The sequence below is a fragment of the Lepidochelys olivacea genome (assembly GCF_965140295.1).
Source record: "Lepidochelys olivacea isolate rLepOli2 genome assembly, chromosome: 1".
In the NCBI taxonomy this organism is placed as follows: domain Eukaryota; kingdom Metazoa; phylum Chordata; order Testudines; family Cheloniidae; genus Lepidochelys; species Lepidochelys olivacea.
Genome location: NC_140411.1, coordinates 152,788,040 through 152,806,075, shown reverse-complemented (window position 1 = coordinate 152,806,075; position 18,036 = coordinate 152,788,040). Strand labels below are relative to the sequence as shown.

The window sequence follows — 18,036 nt, the reverse complement described above, 5'->3', positions numbered from 1 at the left end:
TATGGTTTCCATACCTGTAGTATTTGAGAGCTTCACTTTCATTTAATGTATTTATCCTCTGATTACTGCTGTGAGGTAGGGAAGGTAACTAGCTTACCAAAGGTCACACAGCAGTAAGTCTGTCAGAACAAAAAAGGAAAGGAGTACTTGTGGCACCTTAGAGACTAACCAATTTATTTGAGCATAAGCTTTTGTGAGCTATAGCTCACTTCATCGGATGCTGATGAAGTGAGCTGTAGCTCACGAAAGCTTATGCTCAAATAAATGTGTTAGTCTCTAAGGTGCCACAAGTATTCCTTTTCTTTTTGCGAATACAGACTAACACAGCTGCTACTCTGAAATCTGAACAGGAAACTGAACCCACCTCTCCTGAGTCTGAGGCTAGTGCCTGAAATATCTCTCCCATATGTGTCTGATCCCTTTATATACTATAGTTAACCCAATATTTGTGAAATGTTTGCCTAATAAATTATTTTCATTACGCATACTATCATGCCATAATGTATATGCACAAAATATAAAATTATTGTGAAAGTGGAAACTGTAACCCTGAATGTCCTGGTCTTTTGTAGTTTCAAAATATCAGTCTTAATGTTACATTAAGGTACTTTTGGATTAAATGTTGTTTAATCCCCCCGGAAGAAAGTCCATGGTGAATTTATAATTAAATGAATTCGTATAGGTTTGTACTAATATGAAGATTGGGGGGAAAAGAGAACTGGGACTACATTTATTCATATGATCTCAAAATTGTTACTGGGCATACACTCTCAGGGCTGATTTGCCAATCACTTGTAACCTGCTTCTTTTATATGTGGAGTTTGCTTATCTGTTTAGTTTGAAAAAGAACAACATGCAGATGAATTGAAGAAGGAATGTAACTGTTTTTGGAGGTAGAAGTAACAATAAATTTAGAACAAAATAAAATTCAGTATCTTCTACGGGTAGATTATGCCAAATAACTTTTTTTTAAAACCATATTTGTCGGATTTTGGCAGTCATTTGCATTCCTATATGTCTGGAATGTGAAGAGACCATTTTATTTAATATTATAAATTACAGCTCAGTTAGCATATTGCTTTTTCTCTCTTTCACTAGTTCTGAAAGTAATGTACTGAATAGTACAACTGATGTGGTAAGTGAAGATGTACTGTATCACAAAGAGAACAACTCAAATGGCTGTAAGTACTTCTAAAATGGACGCCTTTCATTTTTCTGCAACAGTTTGTTTTAACTAATGACTTTTGGAGTACATGGGGAACAAATGTGATTTAACAGAATCTTTAAATGTTAAAATATATACAATAATAGATATTCATATTACAGATTTATTGTCTGCAGATGTTTTACATTTAGATAGTGCAGGTTTATTAGTACATTTTACGACTAAAGAATTTATTAAAAAAAGAAAGAAAGCTGGGATTCTCCTTTACAGGGCTCAAAGACTGGCTCTTCTAACCAGGGGCTCCTCTGAGACCCCTCCAGTTTATCAGTGTTGGATGTGAAAGAATTATTTAAGAATGATTGTCCATAGATTTTTCACTTTCATTCCCTAATAGTTTTCAGTCAAGAGTTATGTCAAGATTTATTCATTGGGAGTTATGGCGCTGGCATAGGTAGATACCTTCAAGAAAGTTCAGTTGCACAAAATCTGCAGGGCAGTTCCTTGAAGTTTGCTGCATACTTGAGCAAAATAGTATTGCATTTACACATGGCCCTATGGAAAACTGAGACTTGCTATATCAGTACTACTAGTACCAGAATAATTCTGAAATACCTAGGTTGTCTTTATAGCCACTGTATGTTACACTACATTTTGGGATATGGCTTCTGTATAGTAATGTTCTCTGTATTACATGGAAATGTTTATATTTGGTCTTTGAAAGCTATACTGAGTATATTGATAATATAGCACTGTGGTCAGTTCGTATAATTGGAAGGAAGGGATTACAGCAATGGTTCTTAACATTTTTCTGCCCCTTACGATTTGATATTGTCTCTCTCATCTCAGACTCCCTATCCATTTAGGAATATGGTAAGGAAGAGGGAGTTGCAATCTCCTTATGCCTGATTGCAACCTCCAGATTGAAAACCCATGGGTTAAAGGGTAAAGACCTTGTATTGAGTAGCTAGGTGTATCCTCTGCAGAATTTTCTGAAAATACCTGCTAATTGATGCAAAATATGTTTTGTGCGTGCATGTGTGTAATTGCTCTTCAGAAATATTATATGAGCCCCCAAGATTAAGTAATTTATATCAAGGATAATTTTGCAGTATCCTGACAGAAAGAGGGCGCTATCAGAATCTGGGAAATCAGCCTAACCTTCCTCTCAGTATAATCCTTGAGAGCTCCCTCCAGCACATCACTGAGCATTCGCCTTTCAAGATGCACTGCTATCTCAGAGTCATCTAAAAAGCGGTAGCTATTAGGACTGTAAAGTGCCCACTCAACTATTGGAGTGTTTGGTATAAGTGCAAAAAAGGACTTTGGAAGTGACAGGTCTTCATTTGCAGCACTACATTGGTTATTGGGCCTAACTTTAGAATAGTGAGATTGTTTTATTTGCATTGTTATTATGGGAAAAAAGTGATGCATGTGTGGTTTCTGTTTTGATTTTGGTTTCTTGTATCAGCCACTTTTTTCTAGAGGTCAGCTTTCAATACTGATTTGTTTCTAAATGAGCTGTCACCACGTGTATCAATGCTATCTCTGAGCCATTTGTTTTAGCTCCATTTTCACATCTGGCCTCTAATCAGTTCATTGCCCTGGAGGGTTGAGGTGGCTAAGCTTGAATGAAAATTGGACTTTACAGCATTCTTTATGTCCAGAATGTGTGCATCAGATCAGCATGTTAAATGTTTAAATTTTCTGGGCTAAAGAGACTTTAAGGGTACTTGGCTGGGTCCGATTCACCCCTCACATCCAACATATAAGGGAGTGTCTCATGGAGGAGATGATTAAGTTCAGTCTTTTGTAGTTGTTGAGGCTGAGATGCCACCGAGTCTGAAATATGACAGGTATCCAAAGCAGTCTTGTTGACATCCTTGCCTGAATTGTTCAACATTCTTTTCAGGTAGTCTTTTAAAACACTTGAACCACCTGAAGAGCACTGAATATACGATAAATATTGCCATTATGAAACAGGAATAAGGAAAACACTCAGAATGGAGCATTAATTGAGTGTTATAGACCTGATTAATGAAATCACTGCTAGCTGGGTAAAAAACTTCATTTGTGTCAAGTATTGAAAGACCATCTAATCATTTGTGTTATTTTTGAAAATGCAAAAATTACAATACACAATGTAATGTGTAATATGTTGTCATCATAGTCTTCAACGTACTTAAAATGCTGTCCATCAAAAGCAAACATGCAAATTTTTATTTTTGTGCGTGCTTGAGGATTTCCCAGTTTAATATTCTCATGCAGCTAATCTCGGTGAGGGAGCAATCTTATTAGTTTAAAAAAGTATAAAGCAGTACTTTTGCCTCTAGCAGGAGTAATTTACATATCTACTGTACTTCTCTGAAGATTTTATTTTTTGTGACTATAGACTGGTAGTTTATCCAACATAGTCTTGCTCTTTCTGAGCTGTGCAGCTAAAAGCTGTGTATGCATTTGTATGCATAGGCTTGGCAAGTATGAAAGGAATGAATTAGCATAATTTGTTTATGCCTTTTGTATAGCATGCAGTTTTACTGTTTTTGTGATTTGAGAGCGCCTTAAATACTAGTTCCTAGGGCATGCTATTGTAGCTTGCTAGGTTTTTATATTGGAACAGCTACCTTAGCCTTTACCAGCTTTGTTACTAGGTATAAACAACCCTTAAATCATATTTTGGCAGTTAATCGATTCAATCACCTACGAGAGTTCTTCAGTCCAGTGTGCACACTGTACTTGGAAGAGAGAAATTCTGCAAACCTGGATCTTTACTTCCTTCCTTTTAATCTGGGAAAGCGCTACTGCACCATCATTCTGGTCAGTGACCTGGTAAGAACAGGAAGTGTGCGCGGTCAGTGTCTGGAGCATGTTCCTGTTGTTAATGATATATACAACAGGTATGACAACATTTGTAAAACTTTGCCGCTAAGCTGTGCCTGCCAAGTGCATGCCTCAGTTTGTTTGTGCAAAATGGGTAACTACATGTACAAAATTGGGAGTTGTACATATGCTGTTGTGGGTAATAATTACAAGTTATATCCATGAATATGAGTTTGCTTGTGTACATAATACTTTGCTGCTGCAGTTTAGGCATTGAGATTTGAATATTTAGCTATTTATTTTGACATTAATGGTAGCATTTTTTTCAATATATTAACATTTTATTTCTGAGTGGAGTGGATAGCTATGGGAGTTGGACATTGACAGGATATGCCTCATGTCACCTGTAGATCATTGGTTTAAGTTTGTTAGATGAGTAGCAACACAAAATTTATTACCAGCTGATGTCTGTTTGGCTTATGATAAGTAGGGTGACCAGACGTCCCTTTTTTAAGCCCTCATGCAGGTGTCCTGACTTTTTCTTGAAAAACAGGCAAATTGTCCCATATTATCTGTCTACACCCCCCCCCCCATCAGTACTGGTGGTCAGAACCCTGCTCGCCAGCCGCCCACCCACCAATGGTGAGTAGGGGGTCCAGTGACCGATGATGGGGATGGGTGTTCAAGGCTGGTGGTGGGCCAAAGCTGCAGCACAGCCGTTCCCCCTGCTGCTCCGTCATTGCAGCCCTCGCTGCATGCCGGCTCTTGGCCAGCAGGGCCCCGGCCCCCCGTTCCGTTTCCTGACGGCACTGGCTGCATGCTGTGAGCTGCGGTGGCTGGTGAGTGCGGGAAGGTGCCAGGCAGCGGCCAGTTACGCGTCGCCTGTGCTGCCCACCCACTGGCCCTTTACGTGCTCCTTCTCTCGCTCTCCTCTCCCTGCTTTGCTCCTTCACCCCCTCCAGCCCCGCTGCCCTTCCATATCCTCCCCACTGGCAGGGTGCTGTGCAGAGAACAGCCTGGCCAGCAGGCTCCTTCCTTCCCCCACTGCCTGTGGCTGGGCTGGTTCCCCGGGAAAGCCCAAGACCCTCTGGCCCAGGGCACTGGCCAGGAGCCGAGCCCTGCATGTGCCAAAGCCCCACATCGTGCTGGCACGAGGGAGCCTGTCCGCCCCTCAGCTAAACTCAGAGCAGGGTGGTGGGGGGAGGGACAATTTCCATCATGTTCCTGCTCCAAACCTGCAGACTGCACAGCAGCCCCCAGGACAGGGGCTTAGCACCCTCTTTGCCTCCCTCCCTCACTGTCCTGGGTCCTACCCCCAGGAGCGCGGGCTGCTCTGTTCCTAGGCACTCTCCCCTGCTGAACCACCTCTCTGGCCAGGGTCTGAGGCAGCTGAAGCCCCTGCAGTCAGGTTTCCTGGTTCCTGGTGCACAATGTCATCCTTAGGGCTTAACCCCTTCGTGCCTGTGCCCCATACCCTGTGTGGCCCTGCCACATGTTGCCTCAGGAAGACGCAGTGCCAGGTTGCAGGAGAGGTGGGTCTGTCATCGGGGCCCAGCCAGGAACAGTGTGCGCCAGTTGGGTCAGTTGGCCACCCCCTCTGTGTGAGAGAGGTGTACGGGAGTGTGTGTGTGTGTGAGATCTCTCTCTAGGTGAACCCTAAAGCCTAAAAGATAAGAAGAAAAATAAAAAGAAACCAACTATGCAGTATTTCTTTTTAACAGGGGCTCAGTCAACTTGATATTAATTTGAATATTTGTACTGCATAGTTCTGACTGATTGCCATTGAACTCGCTTGAATACGAGTAATTTTATCATGTGTCCTGTATTCAGCGTGGGGAAATATGGTCACCATACAGAAGGCTGATTTTATTTTTTGATGGTTCAGATTCTGTAGTTCCTGCATCGGAGTGTTGCTTTTTTAAAACTTCTGAAAGCATGCTCCACACCTTGGCCCTCTCAGATTTTGGAAGTCATTTCAGATTCTTAAACCTTGGATTGAGTGCTATAGAAATCTCACATTGGTACCTTCTTTGTGTTCTGTCAAATCTGCAGTGAGAGTGTTCTTAAAATGAACAACATGTGCTGAGTCATCATTCGAGACTGCTATAATATGAAATACATGGCAGAATGCAGGTAAAACAGAGAAGGAGACATACTGTTCTCCCACAAGGAGTTCAGTAAAAATTTAATTGACACGTTATTTCTTTAACGAGCTTCATCAGCATGGAAGCATGTTCTCTGGAATGGTAGCCAAAAGCATGAAAGGGCATACGGATGTTTGGCACGTAAGTGCCATGCGAACACCTGTTCTTACTTTCAGTTGACATTGTAAATAAGAAGCCGGCAGCATTATCTCCCATAAATATAAACAAACTTGTTTGTCTTAGCGATTGGCTGAATAAGAAGTAGGACTGAGTGGACTTGTAGGCTCTAAAGTTTTACATTGTTTTGTTTTTGAATGCAGTTATGTAACAAAAAAAAATCTACATTTGTAAGTTGCACTTTCATGATAAAGAGATTGCACTACAGTACTTGTATGAGGTGAATTGAAAAATACTCTTATTTTTACAGTGCAAATATTTGTAATAAAATAATAATATAAAGTGAGCACTGTACACTTTGTATTCTGTGTTGTAGTTTATATCAATATATTTGAAAATGTAGAAAAAAATCCAAAAATAGTTAATAAATTTCAATTGCTATTCTATTGCTTAACAGTGCGATTAAAACTGTGATTAATCACTATTAATTTTTTAAATCGTGATTCATTTTTTTGCGTTAATTGCGTGAGTTAACTGCAATTAATTGATAGCCCTTCTTATTATTTAAACCATTAACAATCAGTACCACAGCTGACACTGCTTGGCAGCCTTATCAGATCAGTCAAATTTTGAATGACCATGGAAACTAAACTAGTCTCCTCCCCTATGGGGGGCATTCCTTTACATTAAGCGTGTGAGACATTGGTGGGGTAGTAGATGGAAGCTTAACTGTCCTGAAATTCTATGTTGAACATGTACTGTTACCCCGTCACGCTGTCTGGAGTGGCTCACGACCCAGAGTGCCAACTTCAGGGCAGACTGCAGATTGTCGAAAAGCGGGGCAGGAACTCTAAACTGGTTGTATGTTCTGTAATTATATTTCACCAACCCAGTAACAAGTGTGAACTCCTAAAGCACTACAACAGTCTTACCGTGGAGTCACAGATAGTCCCTTTGGGCATTCCAGTGTATCTTGCCACCCAGGCAGGCTGAACTATGAGATAGATGGTCACTTTACATCAAAAATCACAACAATGTTCAGGTTCTTCTCAGTCTCAAAGGATCTATCACTTACCCCTCGTCAGTTGTACTCAGATCTCAAACCAAAGACAAGACCTAATAGCCAGTCCTGAAATAAAGTAACTAAACATTTATTAACTAAGAAATGAAATGAGAGAGACATTTACAAGGTTAAAACCGGAAACATACACACAAAAATGAATGGCAGTCTTAGATTTAAAAAGGTAATGTACACTTCTATAATAAGCAGCTCTATATGTCCTTTAGGGCTGACCCATGACAAGCAGAATGAGGATCTCTTGCTTATGTTTAGGAATCTTTGCCCCTCAGAGTCCAGACAGCATAAAGAGACCAAGTTCCTCCTTGTCAGGGATTTTTATCACCCTTCACCCCAGAATAAAAGATGATGGGATGAGTTCATAAGTAGGCCTCTCCTTCCTGGAGGCAGCAAGGAATGCAGTCAACAAGGTCTCTGTACTTTGGTGCTACACAACGCCTCAGTTGCCTTCAATGGGCTGTCTTGTATTGAAGGATGAGCACTTTACCTTAATTATTGCTTCTTTTCCTGTTTGGTGAGTTACACAATTACAAAGGTTTCAGAGTAGCAGCCATGTTAGTCTGTATCTGCAAAAAGAAAAGGAGGACTTGTGGCACCTTAGAGACTAACACATTTATTTGAGCATAAGCTTTCGTGAGCTACAGCATCCGATGAAGTGAGCTGTAGCTCACAAAACCTTATGCTCAGATAAATTTGTTAGTCTCTAAGATGCCACAAGTACTCCTTTTCTTTTTACAATTACAAAGGTTTACAGTGCAACACTCAGTATAAGTTTATACCATGACATGGAGGTATTAGAAGTAGATTAATACATGCAGCATCCTACAAGCATTCCTTTAAGTCTAAATACTAAACATACTCTTATGGCACTAATATCTATTTTAACTATGCTAACCCATAGGGAAGCCAGACTGGTTTCCAGCTATGCATCTGTCGGTGTTCAGTGAGGCCCTGGGCCTTTGGCATGAGCTAGCACCTGTTCTACAAGCGTCACAACCCCCATCATCAGATAACAGATTCTTGACCTTATGTTTCTGTCCAACTTTTGCTCAGTCATCCTTCTAACATACGTATCTAAGATCATTGAATGGGTGGTTTATAAAAGCTGCTTTTACTTCCTTTGCTGTTACTTTCTCTTGATTTGCCTAATCTGGTTTTTGCCTTCAGCACTTTACTGAATCTGCTTTAACCAAAATACCCAACCAATTCTTAACAGACAACTTTCATGGCTTTTCCTCTGTGTTCCATCTTCCTTGATCTCCCTGCAGCTTTTTATGTCATTGGTCACTTCCTTCGCCTTGATACCATGTCCTCCCTTGGGATTTGTGGTCTTGTCCTCTGTTTTTTCTCCTACCTTCCAACCACTTTTTCAGCATCTTCTTTGCCGAATTTCACTCCCTGTCTGTCAGTGTCCATCCGCACTCCGTCTTTGTTTCTCCCCTCTTCTCCCTTCACACCCTATGTCCCTGGATGACTTCAGTTGCTCACATAGATTCAGCATCCAGCTCTGTGCTCATGACACTCACAAATCTCTCCACATTTGACCTGGCTCACTCAGTCCAGTCATGCATACCTAATAGTTTCTCCAGCACATGCTTTTGAACTATGACTAGCTCAAAGTCAACATTGCTGAAACCAAGGTACTTTTCATCCCATATCTTCTCCACTTCCCCCTACTCCATTGCTGTAAATAACACCACAGTCTTCCCCATTGCTCGAGCTGTACCGTGGAGATTGTTTTCAGTGTCTGTCCCTTCTCCCCACATACCCAGACTGTTTACAACCCTTGTCACTTTTTTTTCTCTACATTTGTAAAATCCAAACATTTCTGTTCTAATAGCTAACGGTCTTGTCCACTACATGGTCATTTCTCAGTTTTATTACTTTTCCTTTTCTCTGCCCTTCCGGGTACCCACCTCTTTATTTTCCTTCAATCCATCCAAAATGCAGCTGCTAAAATTGTCTCCATCTCCCTCTAATATCTACCTAATATCAATGAGTATCCATAATTCCTCACTTATTGTTAATACATACATTTCACAATGCTATTAGTATCCAGTGTGTCACTAGCTTTCAGAAAAGGCCTCACTGTGTACACTCTTATAATACAGTAATATTGTATACAATCAGTTGATTCAATTGCTTATCACTCCAGGTTCAGATCCTCTGTCTTTATAGACCAATAAAGTGCTTTACCCCTCAAAGCAAAGTTTATTCAAGCTGCGAGGAGACTCAACATGGAGTCCGTTGGTGAAGGAAGCTGCATGCTCTTTCTTCCCCCACTTGTGTTTGCCATTGCATCCCCCTGCTGTATTGTTAGTCCTGTTTCTACTTATATGTAAATATGCACCTTTATTGTCTTTGCCTGAATATTGGGCTGGTCAGAGAATCAAATACACTTTTCTTTGTCTAAGGTAGACTTGTTTAACAACTCCCCCAACATACCTGGTTTACATAGACGATCATAATTCCAGCATATATTCATAACTCTTAATACACCCCACGTACATACATGACACTAGAATATTAATGATCAATGAATTATTAGTTTTCAAATGATACTTTAAAAGGCATATTTTGTACAAAGATTATTACAGCAGCTTGCAGGGTGTGAACACAGGGGTGCTTATTGACACAGGCTTGCAATATTATAATTGTCATTTCATCATTAATAAACCATAATTTCATAGATATTCATAGATATTTAGGTCAGAAGGGACCATTATGATCATCTAGTCTGACCTCCTGCACAATGCAGGCCACAGAAAATTTAAAGAGAAGTCATGTAAAGCTCAAGTCTCTTCATTTAGGTGATGTATATCTAGGTATACAATATGAACTCTGCTGCACCTAGTCTTACTCAGTCACCTCATTCACGGCCATTCTATTACTTACCTTATACTCATCTCCATAACAGGCATCAGCTATTACAGTGGTGACTATTCTCTAGAGCAGGGATCGGCAACCTTTGGCATGCGGCCTGCCAGGGTAAGCCCCCGGGTGGGCTGGGCGGGCTGAGGGATGTGCCAAAGGTTGCCAGTCCCTGCTCTAGAGCAAGAATGACAGTCAGTTAACATCAGTTAGATTGCAGAATGGTGTGAGGACCCCATTCTCACCAAATTCTGCCTGCAGTTGCTGTCTGTCATCACATCTTTGATGCTTTCATGTTGAACAAGACCCAGTAGGAAGTGTCTGTCTTGTTTCAGAATCATTCTTTCCTCTCATATGCTAGCACAACCACTGCCAGGCATGCTGCTTTTTAAACTGTGAAACTACCTCCTTGTTTACCTCTCTATTGGCACTGTAGTGGTCTTGTGAAATGACAATGGAAGTTTAACTTACTTATAACAACACTTTTTAAAAACTTAAGTGATTAATTTTTAATAATCCTCTTGCTATTTAGAAGAAAAATTGAGGCTCTGACATGTCCTTCAGATATTAATGTAGATTTTTTTTCACATGAGGCGTTTTGGAAAAAATATGTATTGCCTGACACAGTGAATTAATGAGGCGGCCTTTAGTACTAGATCTTCATTTCTGGGGGTTGGTTCACATGCCAACTCTTTATTTAAGTGACTAATAAGCATTATAAAGTTATAGTTTTAAAAGTGTAGTGATTTAGAAAGTCCAGGCCTTCTCCACCTAAATATCTTGTGGAGGGAGAAGGTTCACTATCTTTTCCCCTTCCTGTGCAATTTAAAGACTTCTTTTATGTGGAGCTTTAAATTTTCTTGGAAATCATCAAATGGTATTTCCAAAAGGTTGTGAATGGAATTAGATTGTCTTGATGAAACACAGAAAATTTTCTTTAACTGTACTCCCTTTAGAGTTCTTTCAGGGGTCCCCACTGTAGGTGATGTGCTCACTTCAGGTATGCAGGCTCAGAATTTAGGAATAGTAATGTTCATTGGGGTTGTGTGTAGAACCTGCCTACATCTTGCGTCTCAGGGCCAAGTATATATGAATCTCAGTCCCAACTGCCACTCATTTCCTTCTAGCTGCCACAGGAAATGAATAGGAACTCAGTGATATCCATTGTTTCCTCCATCAGTCACATTCCATCTACTATTTTTCTTTGAGAAGCTGTAGCACTTAAAGACACAGCGGGTTGTGCTACCAAATGTACCATTATAAACCCATGTTCCCAGTTGCTTTATAACTGCCACATTTTAACCATTTGGGTTTAAGTTTTCATGCTTTCTCTCTATCTTGTGCTATTTTCTGGTAAAGTTTGAGCAAAATACATGCAACCATTTCTGAGTATGGAGCTAGAGAGAAACAGTTTTTTGAGAATTATTTTTTCCCAACCATTTTTTTAAAGAACTTTAGCATCTCTGTGCTTCGGAGCAAGGACTTGAGATTTGATGAGAGGATTAAATATGCCAAATCTATATGCAGGGCAAGGCTGACTGTGATCGTTAGATCACATTCCTGTCCAGAATCAGGAAAAGACATCAGTATTCTTGATTTCCAGCTGTCAATATTGTTCCACACTTTTAAAAAATATTAAGGCTGCAAAATTAAGCACTCAAACATTAAGAATATTCACTAAACCTCCCGAAACACCATAAACACGATTCCTCCTTCCCATTCTGCAATGTTAGGAAGAGTCTGAGCAAAAAGAAAATTGGCCTTACGGCCCTTGGAAATCAACACATTCAGATCTTGTCAAACCAAGTTTTGAATTGAGAGAGCTTCTTTTTACACATAAGTATGTTGGTATAATTAATGACAGAGAAAAAATAATGCTAGTAGAATGGAGTGTTAGCAACTGGTACTTTTATAAACGTAGTTGTATATGCCAAGAGCTTTTACAGGGGCCTTATGGAGCCATAACATTGTCTCAAAAGGGAATAATTTCCATTTAAATTGGTTCCCCAGGGTGGTAATTAGTTTGTGGGTGGTACACAAGTTTTGTCATGGGTTTTAGTCTCCTCAAGAAAGATGTGTTTGAGCTCTTAAACCAAGGAAAGGGAGATAAATGCCATGGAATTTGAATAATTATCTTTTTACTAAGTTAGAAAACTTATAAACACTGTGTTTTTAGCTCTAGTGTGGAAAAAATCTTTACAAAGTGGTGAGTAAAGGTAAAATGAAAAACAGACTTATTTTAGGTCACTTAGCCCATTCTACAGGGAGCACTGGCAGCAGAGGGATGGACTAAATGACCTAAATAAGTCTTTTTTTCATTGCTGCCTGAACCATACCATTCCTAAGAAGGTTCACACAGATTTTGCTTGTATAAACCTTGGTGGAGGCCTGTAGTGGCAAATAGTTTGTTAGCGGTTAAAGCTGCAGCCATATGAGATGATTACATATTTCTTTTGCTGGCATGCAGGGCCACTAAAGGTCAGGGCAGTCCAAAAAAGTGGGTGGTGTTAGCTTAAGGGGTGGGGTAGGAGTAAGGGGAGGTCACTAAAGCAGTGGGAATGGGTTTATAGATTCCTGCTGTATGGAACTTTGGGGGAACCAAGCTACCCCCAAAGCAGAAACCCTGAGGATAACATTGCCTGCTCTCTGCTGATGTGAATTCCCCTCAGCAACATGGAACTTATTGTTGCTTGGAGGTATAATGTACACCACCTTGAACCTTTTTTTTTTTTTTTGGTATCTAGTTTCTGTAGACTAGGATACTGCACACAAGTTGTTTAACATGCATTTTTATTATATTTGTTCTTTGTGTATTATGCCTTCTCAACAGTTTGAAATGCCATTTGTTCATCAGTGGATTTGTCCTTTCCATTTTGGTAAAACTTGTATTGTCCCTTTGTTTTCCCCTAGGTAACACTTCTGTTTATTTTCTTGGTTGTGCAGTGTTGTCATCAGTGATTTTGGCATAACTCTAGAAATCAGATTAGTTCGTTAACTTAACTCCCTCAATTAGTGACAGTTTGAATTTAAAAGACAGTAAGTGGAAAAGGTTCAGTAACATTAAAGGACAGTCAGAACATGTAACTAGCTCACTCTCATCCCCACTCATTTTTCACTAGAGACTTATGAATTGGTTAACAAAATATTACGGGTTCAAATTTTTTTTTTACCAAATAGCTGAGCTGCTTTAAACTTTACAAAACTTCAAAATATTAAAAATTATGTAGTTTGAAATAATTTAAACTGTTTCATCCTTAAATGTGAACTATGCAGGCTGTTATTCTATTGTTTAAAACAACTGATTAGAGAGGTTTTAAAAATGGCTACTGCATATGATCAGTATATCCTTTTTTGTCTATTATCTCATTTGTGGCTCATGATATCCTAGCTCAGGCGTTTAACTGTAGTGGGATGAGTTAAAAAGAACTGAACTATTGTTATGAATTGCCCATCTCCTAGAGCAATGCAGTCAAATTTGAGAGAAACCAGGTGGTTTTAACAATTTATTGAAAGCTACAACAGCATCTAAATATGTGATCCTAGGCTAGAATTACAGCAAGTAAGTAAAATCTCACTCCTTGCTGGGTGGTCCCGTAAGGTATACTGGCTGCAGAGAGATTGAACCTTTTCCTGTCTAGAGTCTGTCACCACTCCACCACACAGAGAAGCTGTTAACACACACATATATACTCTAGGCTAGCAGTAGTTAATAGGCAGACCGCAGGCCAAATCCAGATCACCAGACACTTTGAACGGACACTGAAACCTTTTTATTTACATATTATTATCGTTGTTGTTGTTTTTTATTATTTTCTCCTGAGTCTGGACCTTGACTAGTCCTTGACTAAGAAATTTGGACCTTGACAAAAAATAATTGATACTTCTGCTCTAGGCTGCACATGCACCCTGTGACATGGACTTGTACAGAATGTCCAGACATGCCCAACCATGGCTCCCTTTGCTGGAAAACGCAAAACATGTACTAAAAAGATAAACATTAAAAACAAGAAGCGTAAAGGTGCCTCGCCTGGGAACACAGGAGCGTCTAAGGGTGTGGCCCGTATGGGGGCTCTCCAGTCCCCTAGCACTATAAAAACTTTAATTCTAAAATTATTTGATTTCACAATTTTAATTTTCACCATTACACTTACTTATCATAGGTTTTTTTTTTGTAATATGGTCATTTTCTTCTTTATTTAAAAGCAGTCTTAAAATAAAGGCTCTTCAAAATATATGAACCACTCTTATAAGTCAGATCTTCTGTATTACTAGAATAGTTTGTTTCTTTTGTTTGTTTTAATGGTTTATAATTTGTTCTGCATGAATTGCTCCCTGAATTGAAATGCATATGCTCCTGTGTTTCAGGTTGGAGAATTTGTTTACGTGGTGGAAGGAACATGTGGCATACCTTTGCCTTCAGGCTTGCTTCCTATGGATAGTCCAAATGTTCTGCGCATTAGCAGTACTTTAAAAGGTAAAGTAAATGAAAGGGGGAAAAATGAAACAGGGAAAACATCATCCTTTATAATGCGTTGAGCTCTCTGGCACGTAGGGGAAGGAAAATAAATACAGTAGGAAAGATGAGCCATTTTACAATGGAAGGAACCTTAGAAAGACATTGCAAAACAAACATGATCTAAAATTGTTCCTTTAGTCAGATGGTTTAGATTTTTTTTTTTTTTTTTTTTTTTTGCTGCCCGACCTTTTTCAAATTAGAGGCTGCTTGTGAGCCTGCTGACCTGGTATGTCTCTGCAAGTAAACTAGAGTAAGTTTTCAGCTTGGCCATATCAATATTTTTCTATAGCTACTTTCTGAGATGCTTCAATCTTGTAGTACTGCAGCAGTAATTTGACACTACTTGAACCAGTACAAGCATCTCTTGCTTGTCTTAGAACTTTCCTAGATATGAAATACTGACACTCTGTATACACATTTGTTATGTCCTGATATGTAATCTGACACCTGTATTTCTTGGAGCACAATGAACTAGAGCCCAAATGTCTCAGCATGTCTCAGAAGTATCTCAATCAAAGAAATATGTAAGGCTCCTACTTTGAGTTCCTTATGGCTTGTCTACATGGTGTGGTGTTGTGTATCAGCTGCAATGCAAATTCTATTGTGCACCAGTGAGTTACTCACTAACTGACCTCTGAGGACCCTGTTGGTGTGCACTAAAAGTTCCCTAGTGCATGTTAACATCGTCCTGTTTCAAACAATACTATGTCATCTAGCACTAAGGAACTTTAGTGAGCACCAGCAGGGTCTTCGTGGACAGTTAGTTTAATGACATGCTGATGTACATTGGAATTTACACTCCAGCTGTTGCGCACTTGTGCACCATCTAGACAAGTCTTTACTTACATTTATACAGCATTACATCCTTGAGATTTCATTACACCCTTAATTTAGCTTCTGGATCTCAAGGTGAGTTCTGGAGAACAATCCTGAAACTTTGTTCAATTAGTATTGTCCAAATCCACCTCCTTCAGGAGTTGTTTCTGTTTGTTAATGGGCTGGGAATCTATGGAGGCAAAAGTCAGAGGGAAAGGTTATTTACTTAGAATCTGTAATTCTTTGAGTAATTGTCTCTCTAGCTCTTTGTTCACTGAATATAGATCCACACAGCAAATTATCTGAAAAGTGACAGTTACTTGGGAAGTGACCTTTCTTTCATGGATTGTGATTCAGACACACTCTTGCATGGCCATTTAATGAGGTCTGACCAGCTCTGTCAGTATGGGACTATTTCTCATGTGGATAATGTGCCACCAAGAGACTCTGGGAGACAGGGACACCTTTAAATGCAATACAATCAAAGAGAAATACAGCATTTATTACACCAGTTTAAGAAAGATGAAATGTAACCATCTGTATTTAACCATCTCTAAACGATTGCTTTGGGCCCGTCTCTCTTTAAAATACATAATTTTTTAAACATACTCAATTTTTTGTGAGGAAAAATCAGCAGCTTGGACTGTAAACTCCTGAGATGATGCCCTCTAATTATAGCAAGGAGTATATTTATCTGCTGCTTTTGGAAGTGTGTTAATCATCGCCCACTTCTTGTTCTACAACACATACAGCCGTAGGTAATTCAAGACCTCTTTACACTATATGAACTTGATGGCTTACATGAGCTATACAGAGACCTTCTTTCCTCTGGGCAAGTTATCTAAAGAATTTGCTCTTTAACTCACTGTCTCTAAATAAATGCCAGTTAGATTCATTACTATAATATATAAAAATTGAAACCAAAGGGGAAAAATAAGGGGAAAGTCATGTCATGTGTTACAGTACCAATGACTGTGTTCCTATTAGGTACCTTTTAAAAGATTTAGCACATTGTAGCCCCTCAGACTGAGCCATCTGTAGCCAGGGAGTGCTGAGTTTCAGAATAATGTTGTCATTATGATAGCAGTAAAGTACAACATTTATAGTGAGCTCTAGGCTTTTACTGGTATTTTCTGCCCAGTGCCAGTTCCTGCCATGTTAATAACCTGTGAGTTCTTCAAATGCATCATTCTGAATTGAATAGTTCATGCCTCAGCCATTTTAAACCACATCAGGCTGAAACTTGAAGTACAGATTCACAGGTGGCATGTAAATGCTAAAACACTTTAATCTGCGCACTCTAATGCATGACTCTCTGATATGCTTTTTTGTGAGACTACAAGACTTTCCTTCATTCTTCTTCCCAGTAGCTTGTCTCTCATTCCTCTCAATACGGTTATTGAACATGCATTATCGAAACCCTGCTGTCTGGGTTAAGTATTCCATCAGGAGCTGTTCCTGCCTCGGCTGTTCATTGTGGTGATGGAACTTAGGTGAAGCCTGGAACAGCAGTGAAGAGGCACATGTCAACCATAAAACCCACTTTACTATGGGGCCTGGAGCCAACCAGCACAGCCCATGAGTGATCGTGTGTTTAAAACCTGGAATGGGTTGCTAGAAATCTGGGTTCCATTCCCATCTCTAGCACAGATTTCCTCTGTGACCTTGGACAAGTTATTTAATCTTGTTGTGTCTCACTTCCTCTGTTGTATGAGGATAAAACTCCCTTTCCGGTTGTCTTACCTATTTAGATTGTAAACCCTTTGGGGTAAGGGGATTGTCCCTTATTATGTGTTTGTACTGTGCTACCACAGAAAGGCCCCAATTTTAGCTGGGGGCTTTAGGTTCCAAGGTAGTATAAATAGATGTATTGCCTCACTCTATAATGGGAAGACATTTTGGAGATATGTTCCACAGTAGGTAGTGAGGGAGGTAGGGGTCTGTGTGTGTGTGTGTGAGAGTGTGTGTGTGTGAGAGAGAGAGAGAGAGATCTCAATAACTAACAGACAGCTGTGGAATTCACCTTCAGAAGATACTGAAACCACCACAAATTTTACTCCCTTCTTATCAGAATCCTATCACTTTGACCTAGCCTTCCCAACCGAACAACACTTACGAACAAATGGGAGGAGGGTGGTAGGAACAATATTGATTGGGGAGGATAATTAGAAAGATATATATATTCACTGTGCTTTACTTTATAATTTGTAAGGACCTCTGACACCCCAGTGATGAGGCAGTATGAAAGCTTCAGTAGATTGTTGATAATTATTCCTCCCATAAATTTCATTAGATGAAAAGAAAATTAGTAAAAATATACCTTTTTGTTGATTATGAATAGGACCTTTCCATTTTGATTTCAATCTGTGTTTTCAGTCCTTTTTCCTGGTTGAAAGTTATAATTAGTCTAAAACTCAAAATAATATAGCAAAGCTTACATTGTTACATTAAACTATAAAGGAATTGAATTTAATATTTTTGCTTGTGTTCTGGGCTACTGAATAAAAAAGGC

At 39.5% G+C, this 18,036-nt stretch overlaps 1 protein-coding gene across 1 annotated transcript in view; it reads left to right on the top strand.

Moving 5' to 3' along the window:
- CFAP47 (cilia and flagella associated protein 47) overlaps nucleotides 1-18,036 on the top strand; it is a 649,074-nt gene that overhangs the window by 258,286 nt on the left and 372,752 nt on the right. Inside the window, exons 41-43 of the mRNA XM_084621504.1 lie at nucleotides 1,099-1,181; nucleotides 3,846-3,991; nucleotides 14,558-14,666. Coding sequence (XP_084477630.1) covers nucleotides 1,099-1,181; nucleotides 3,846-3,991; nucleotides 14,558-14,666 — 338 coding nt within the window. The remainder of the gene's footprint in view (nucleotides 1-1,098; nucleotides 1,182-3,845; nucleotides 3,992-14,557; nucleotides 14,667-18,036) is intronic.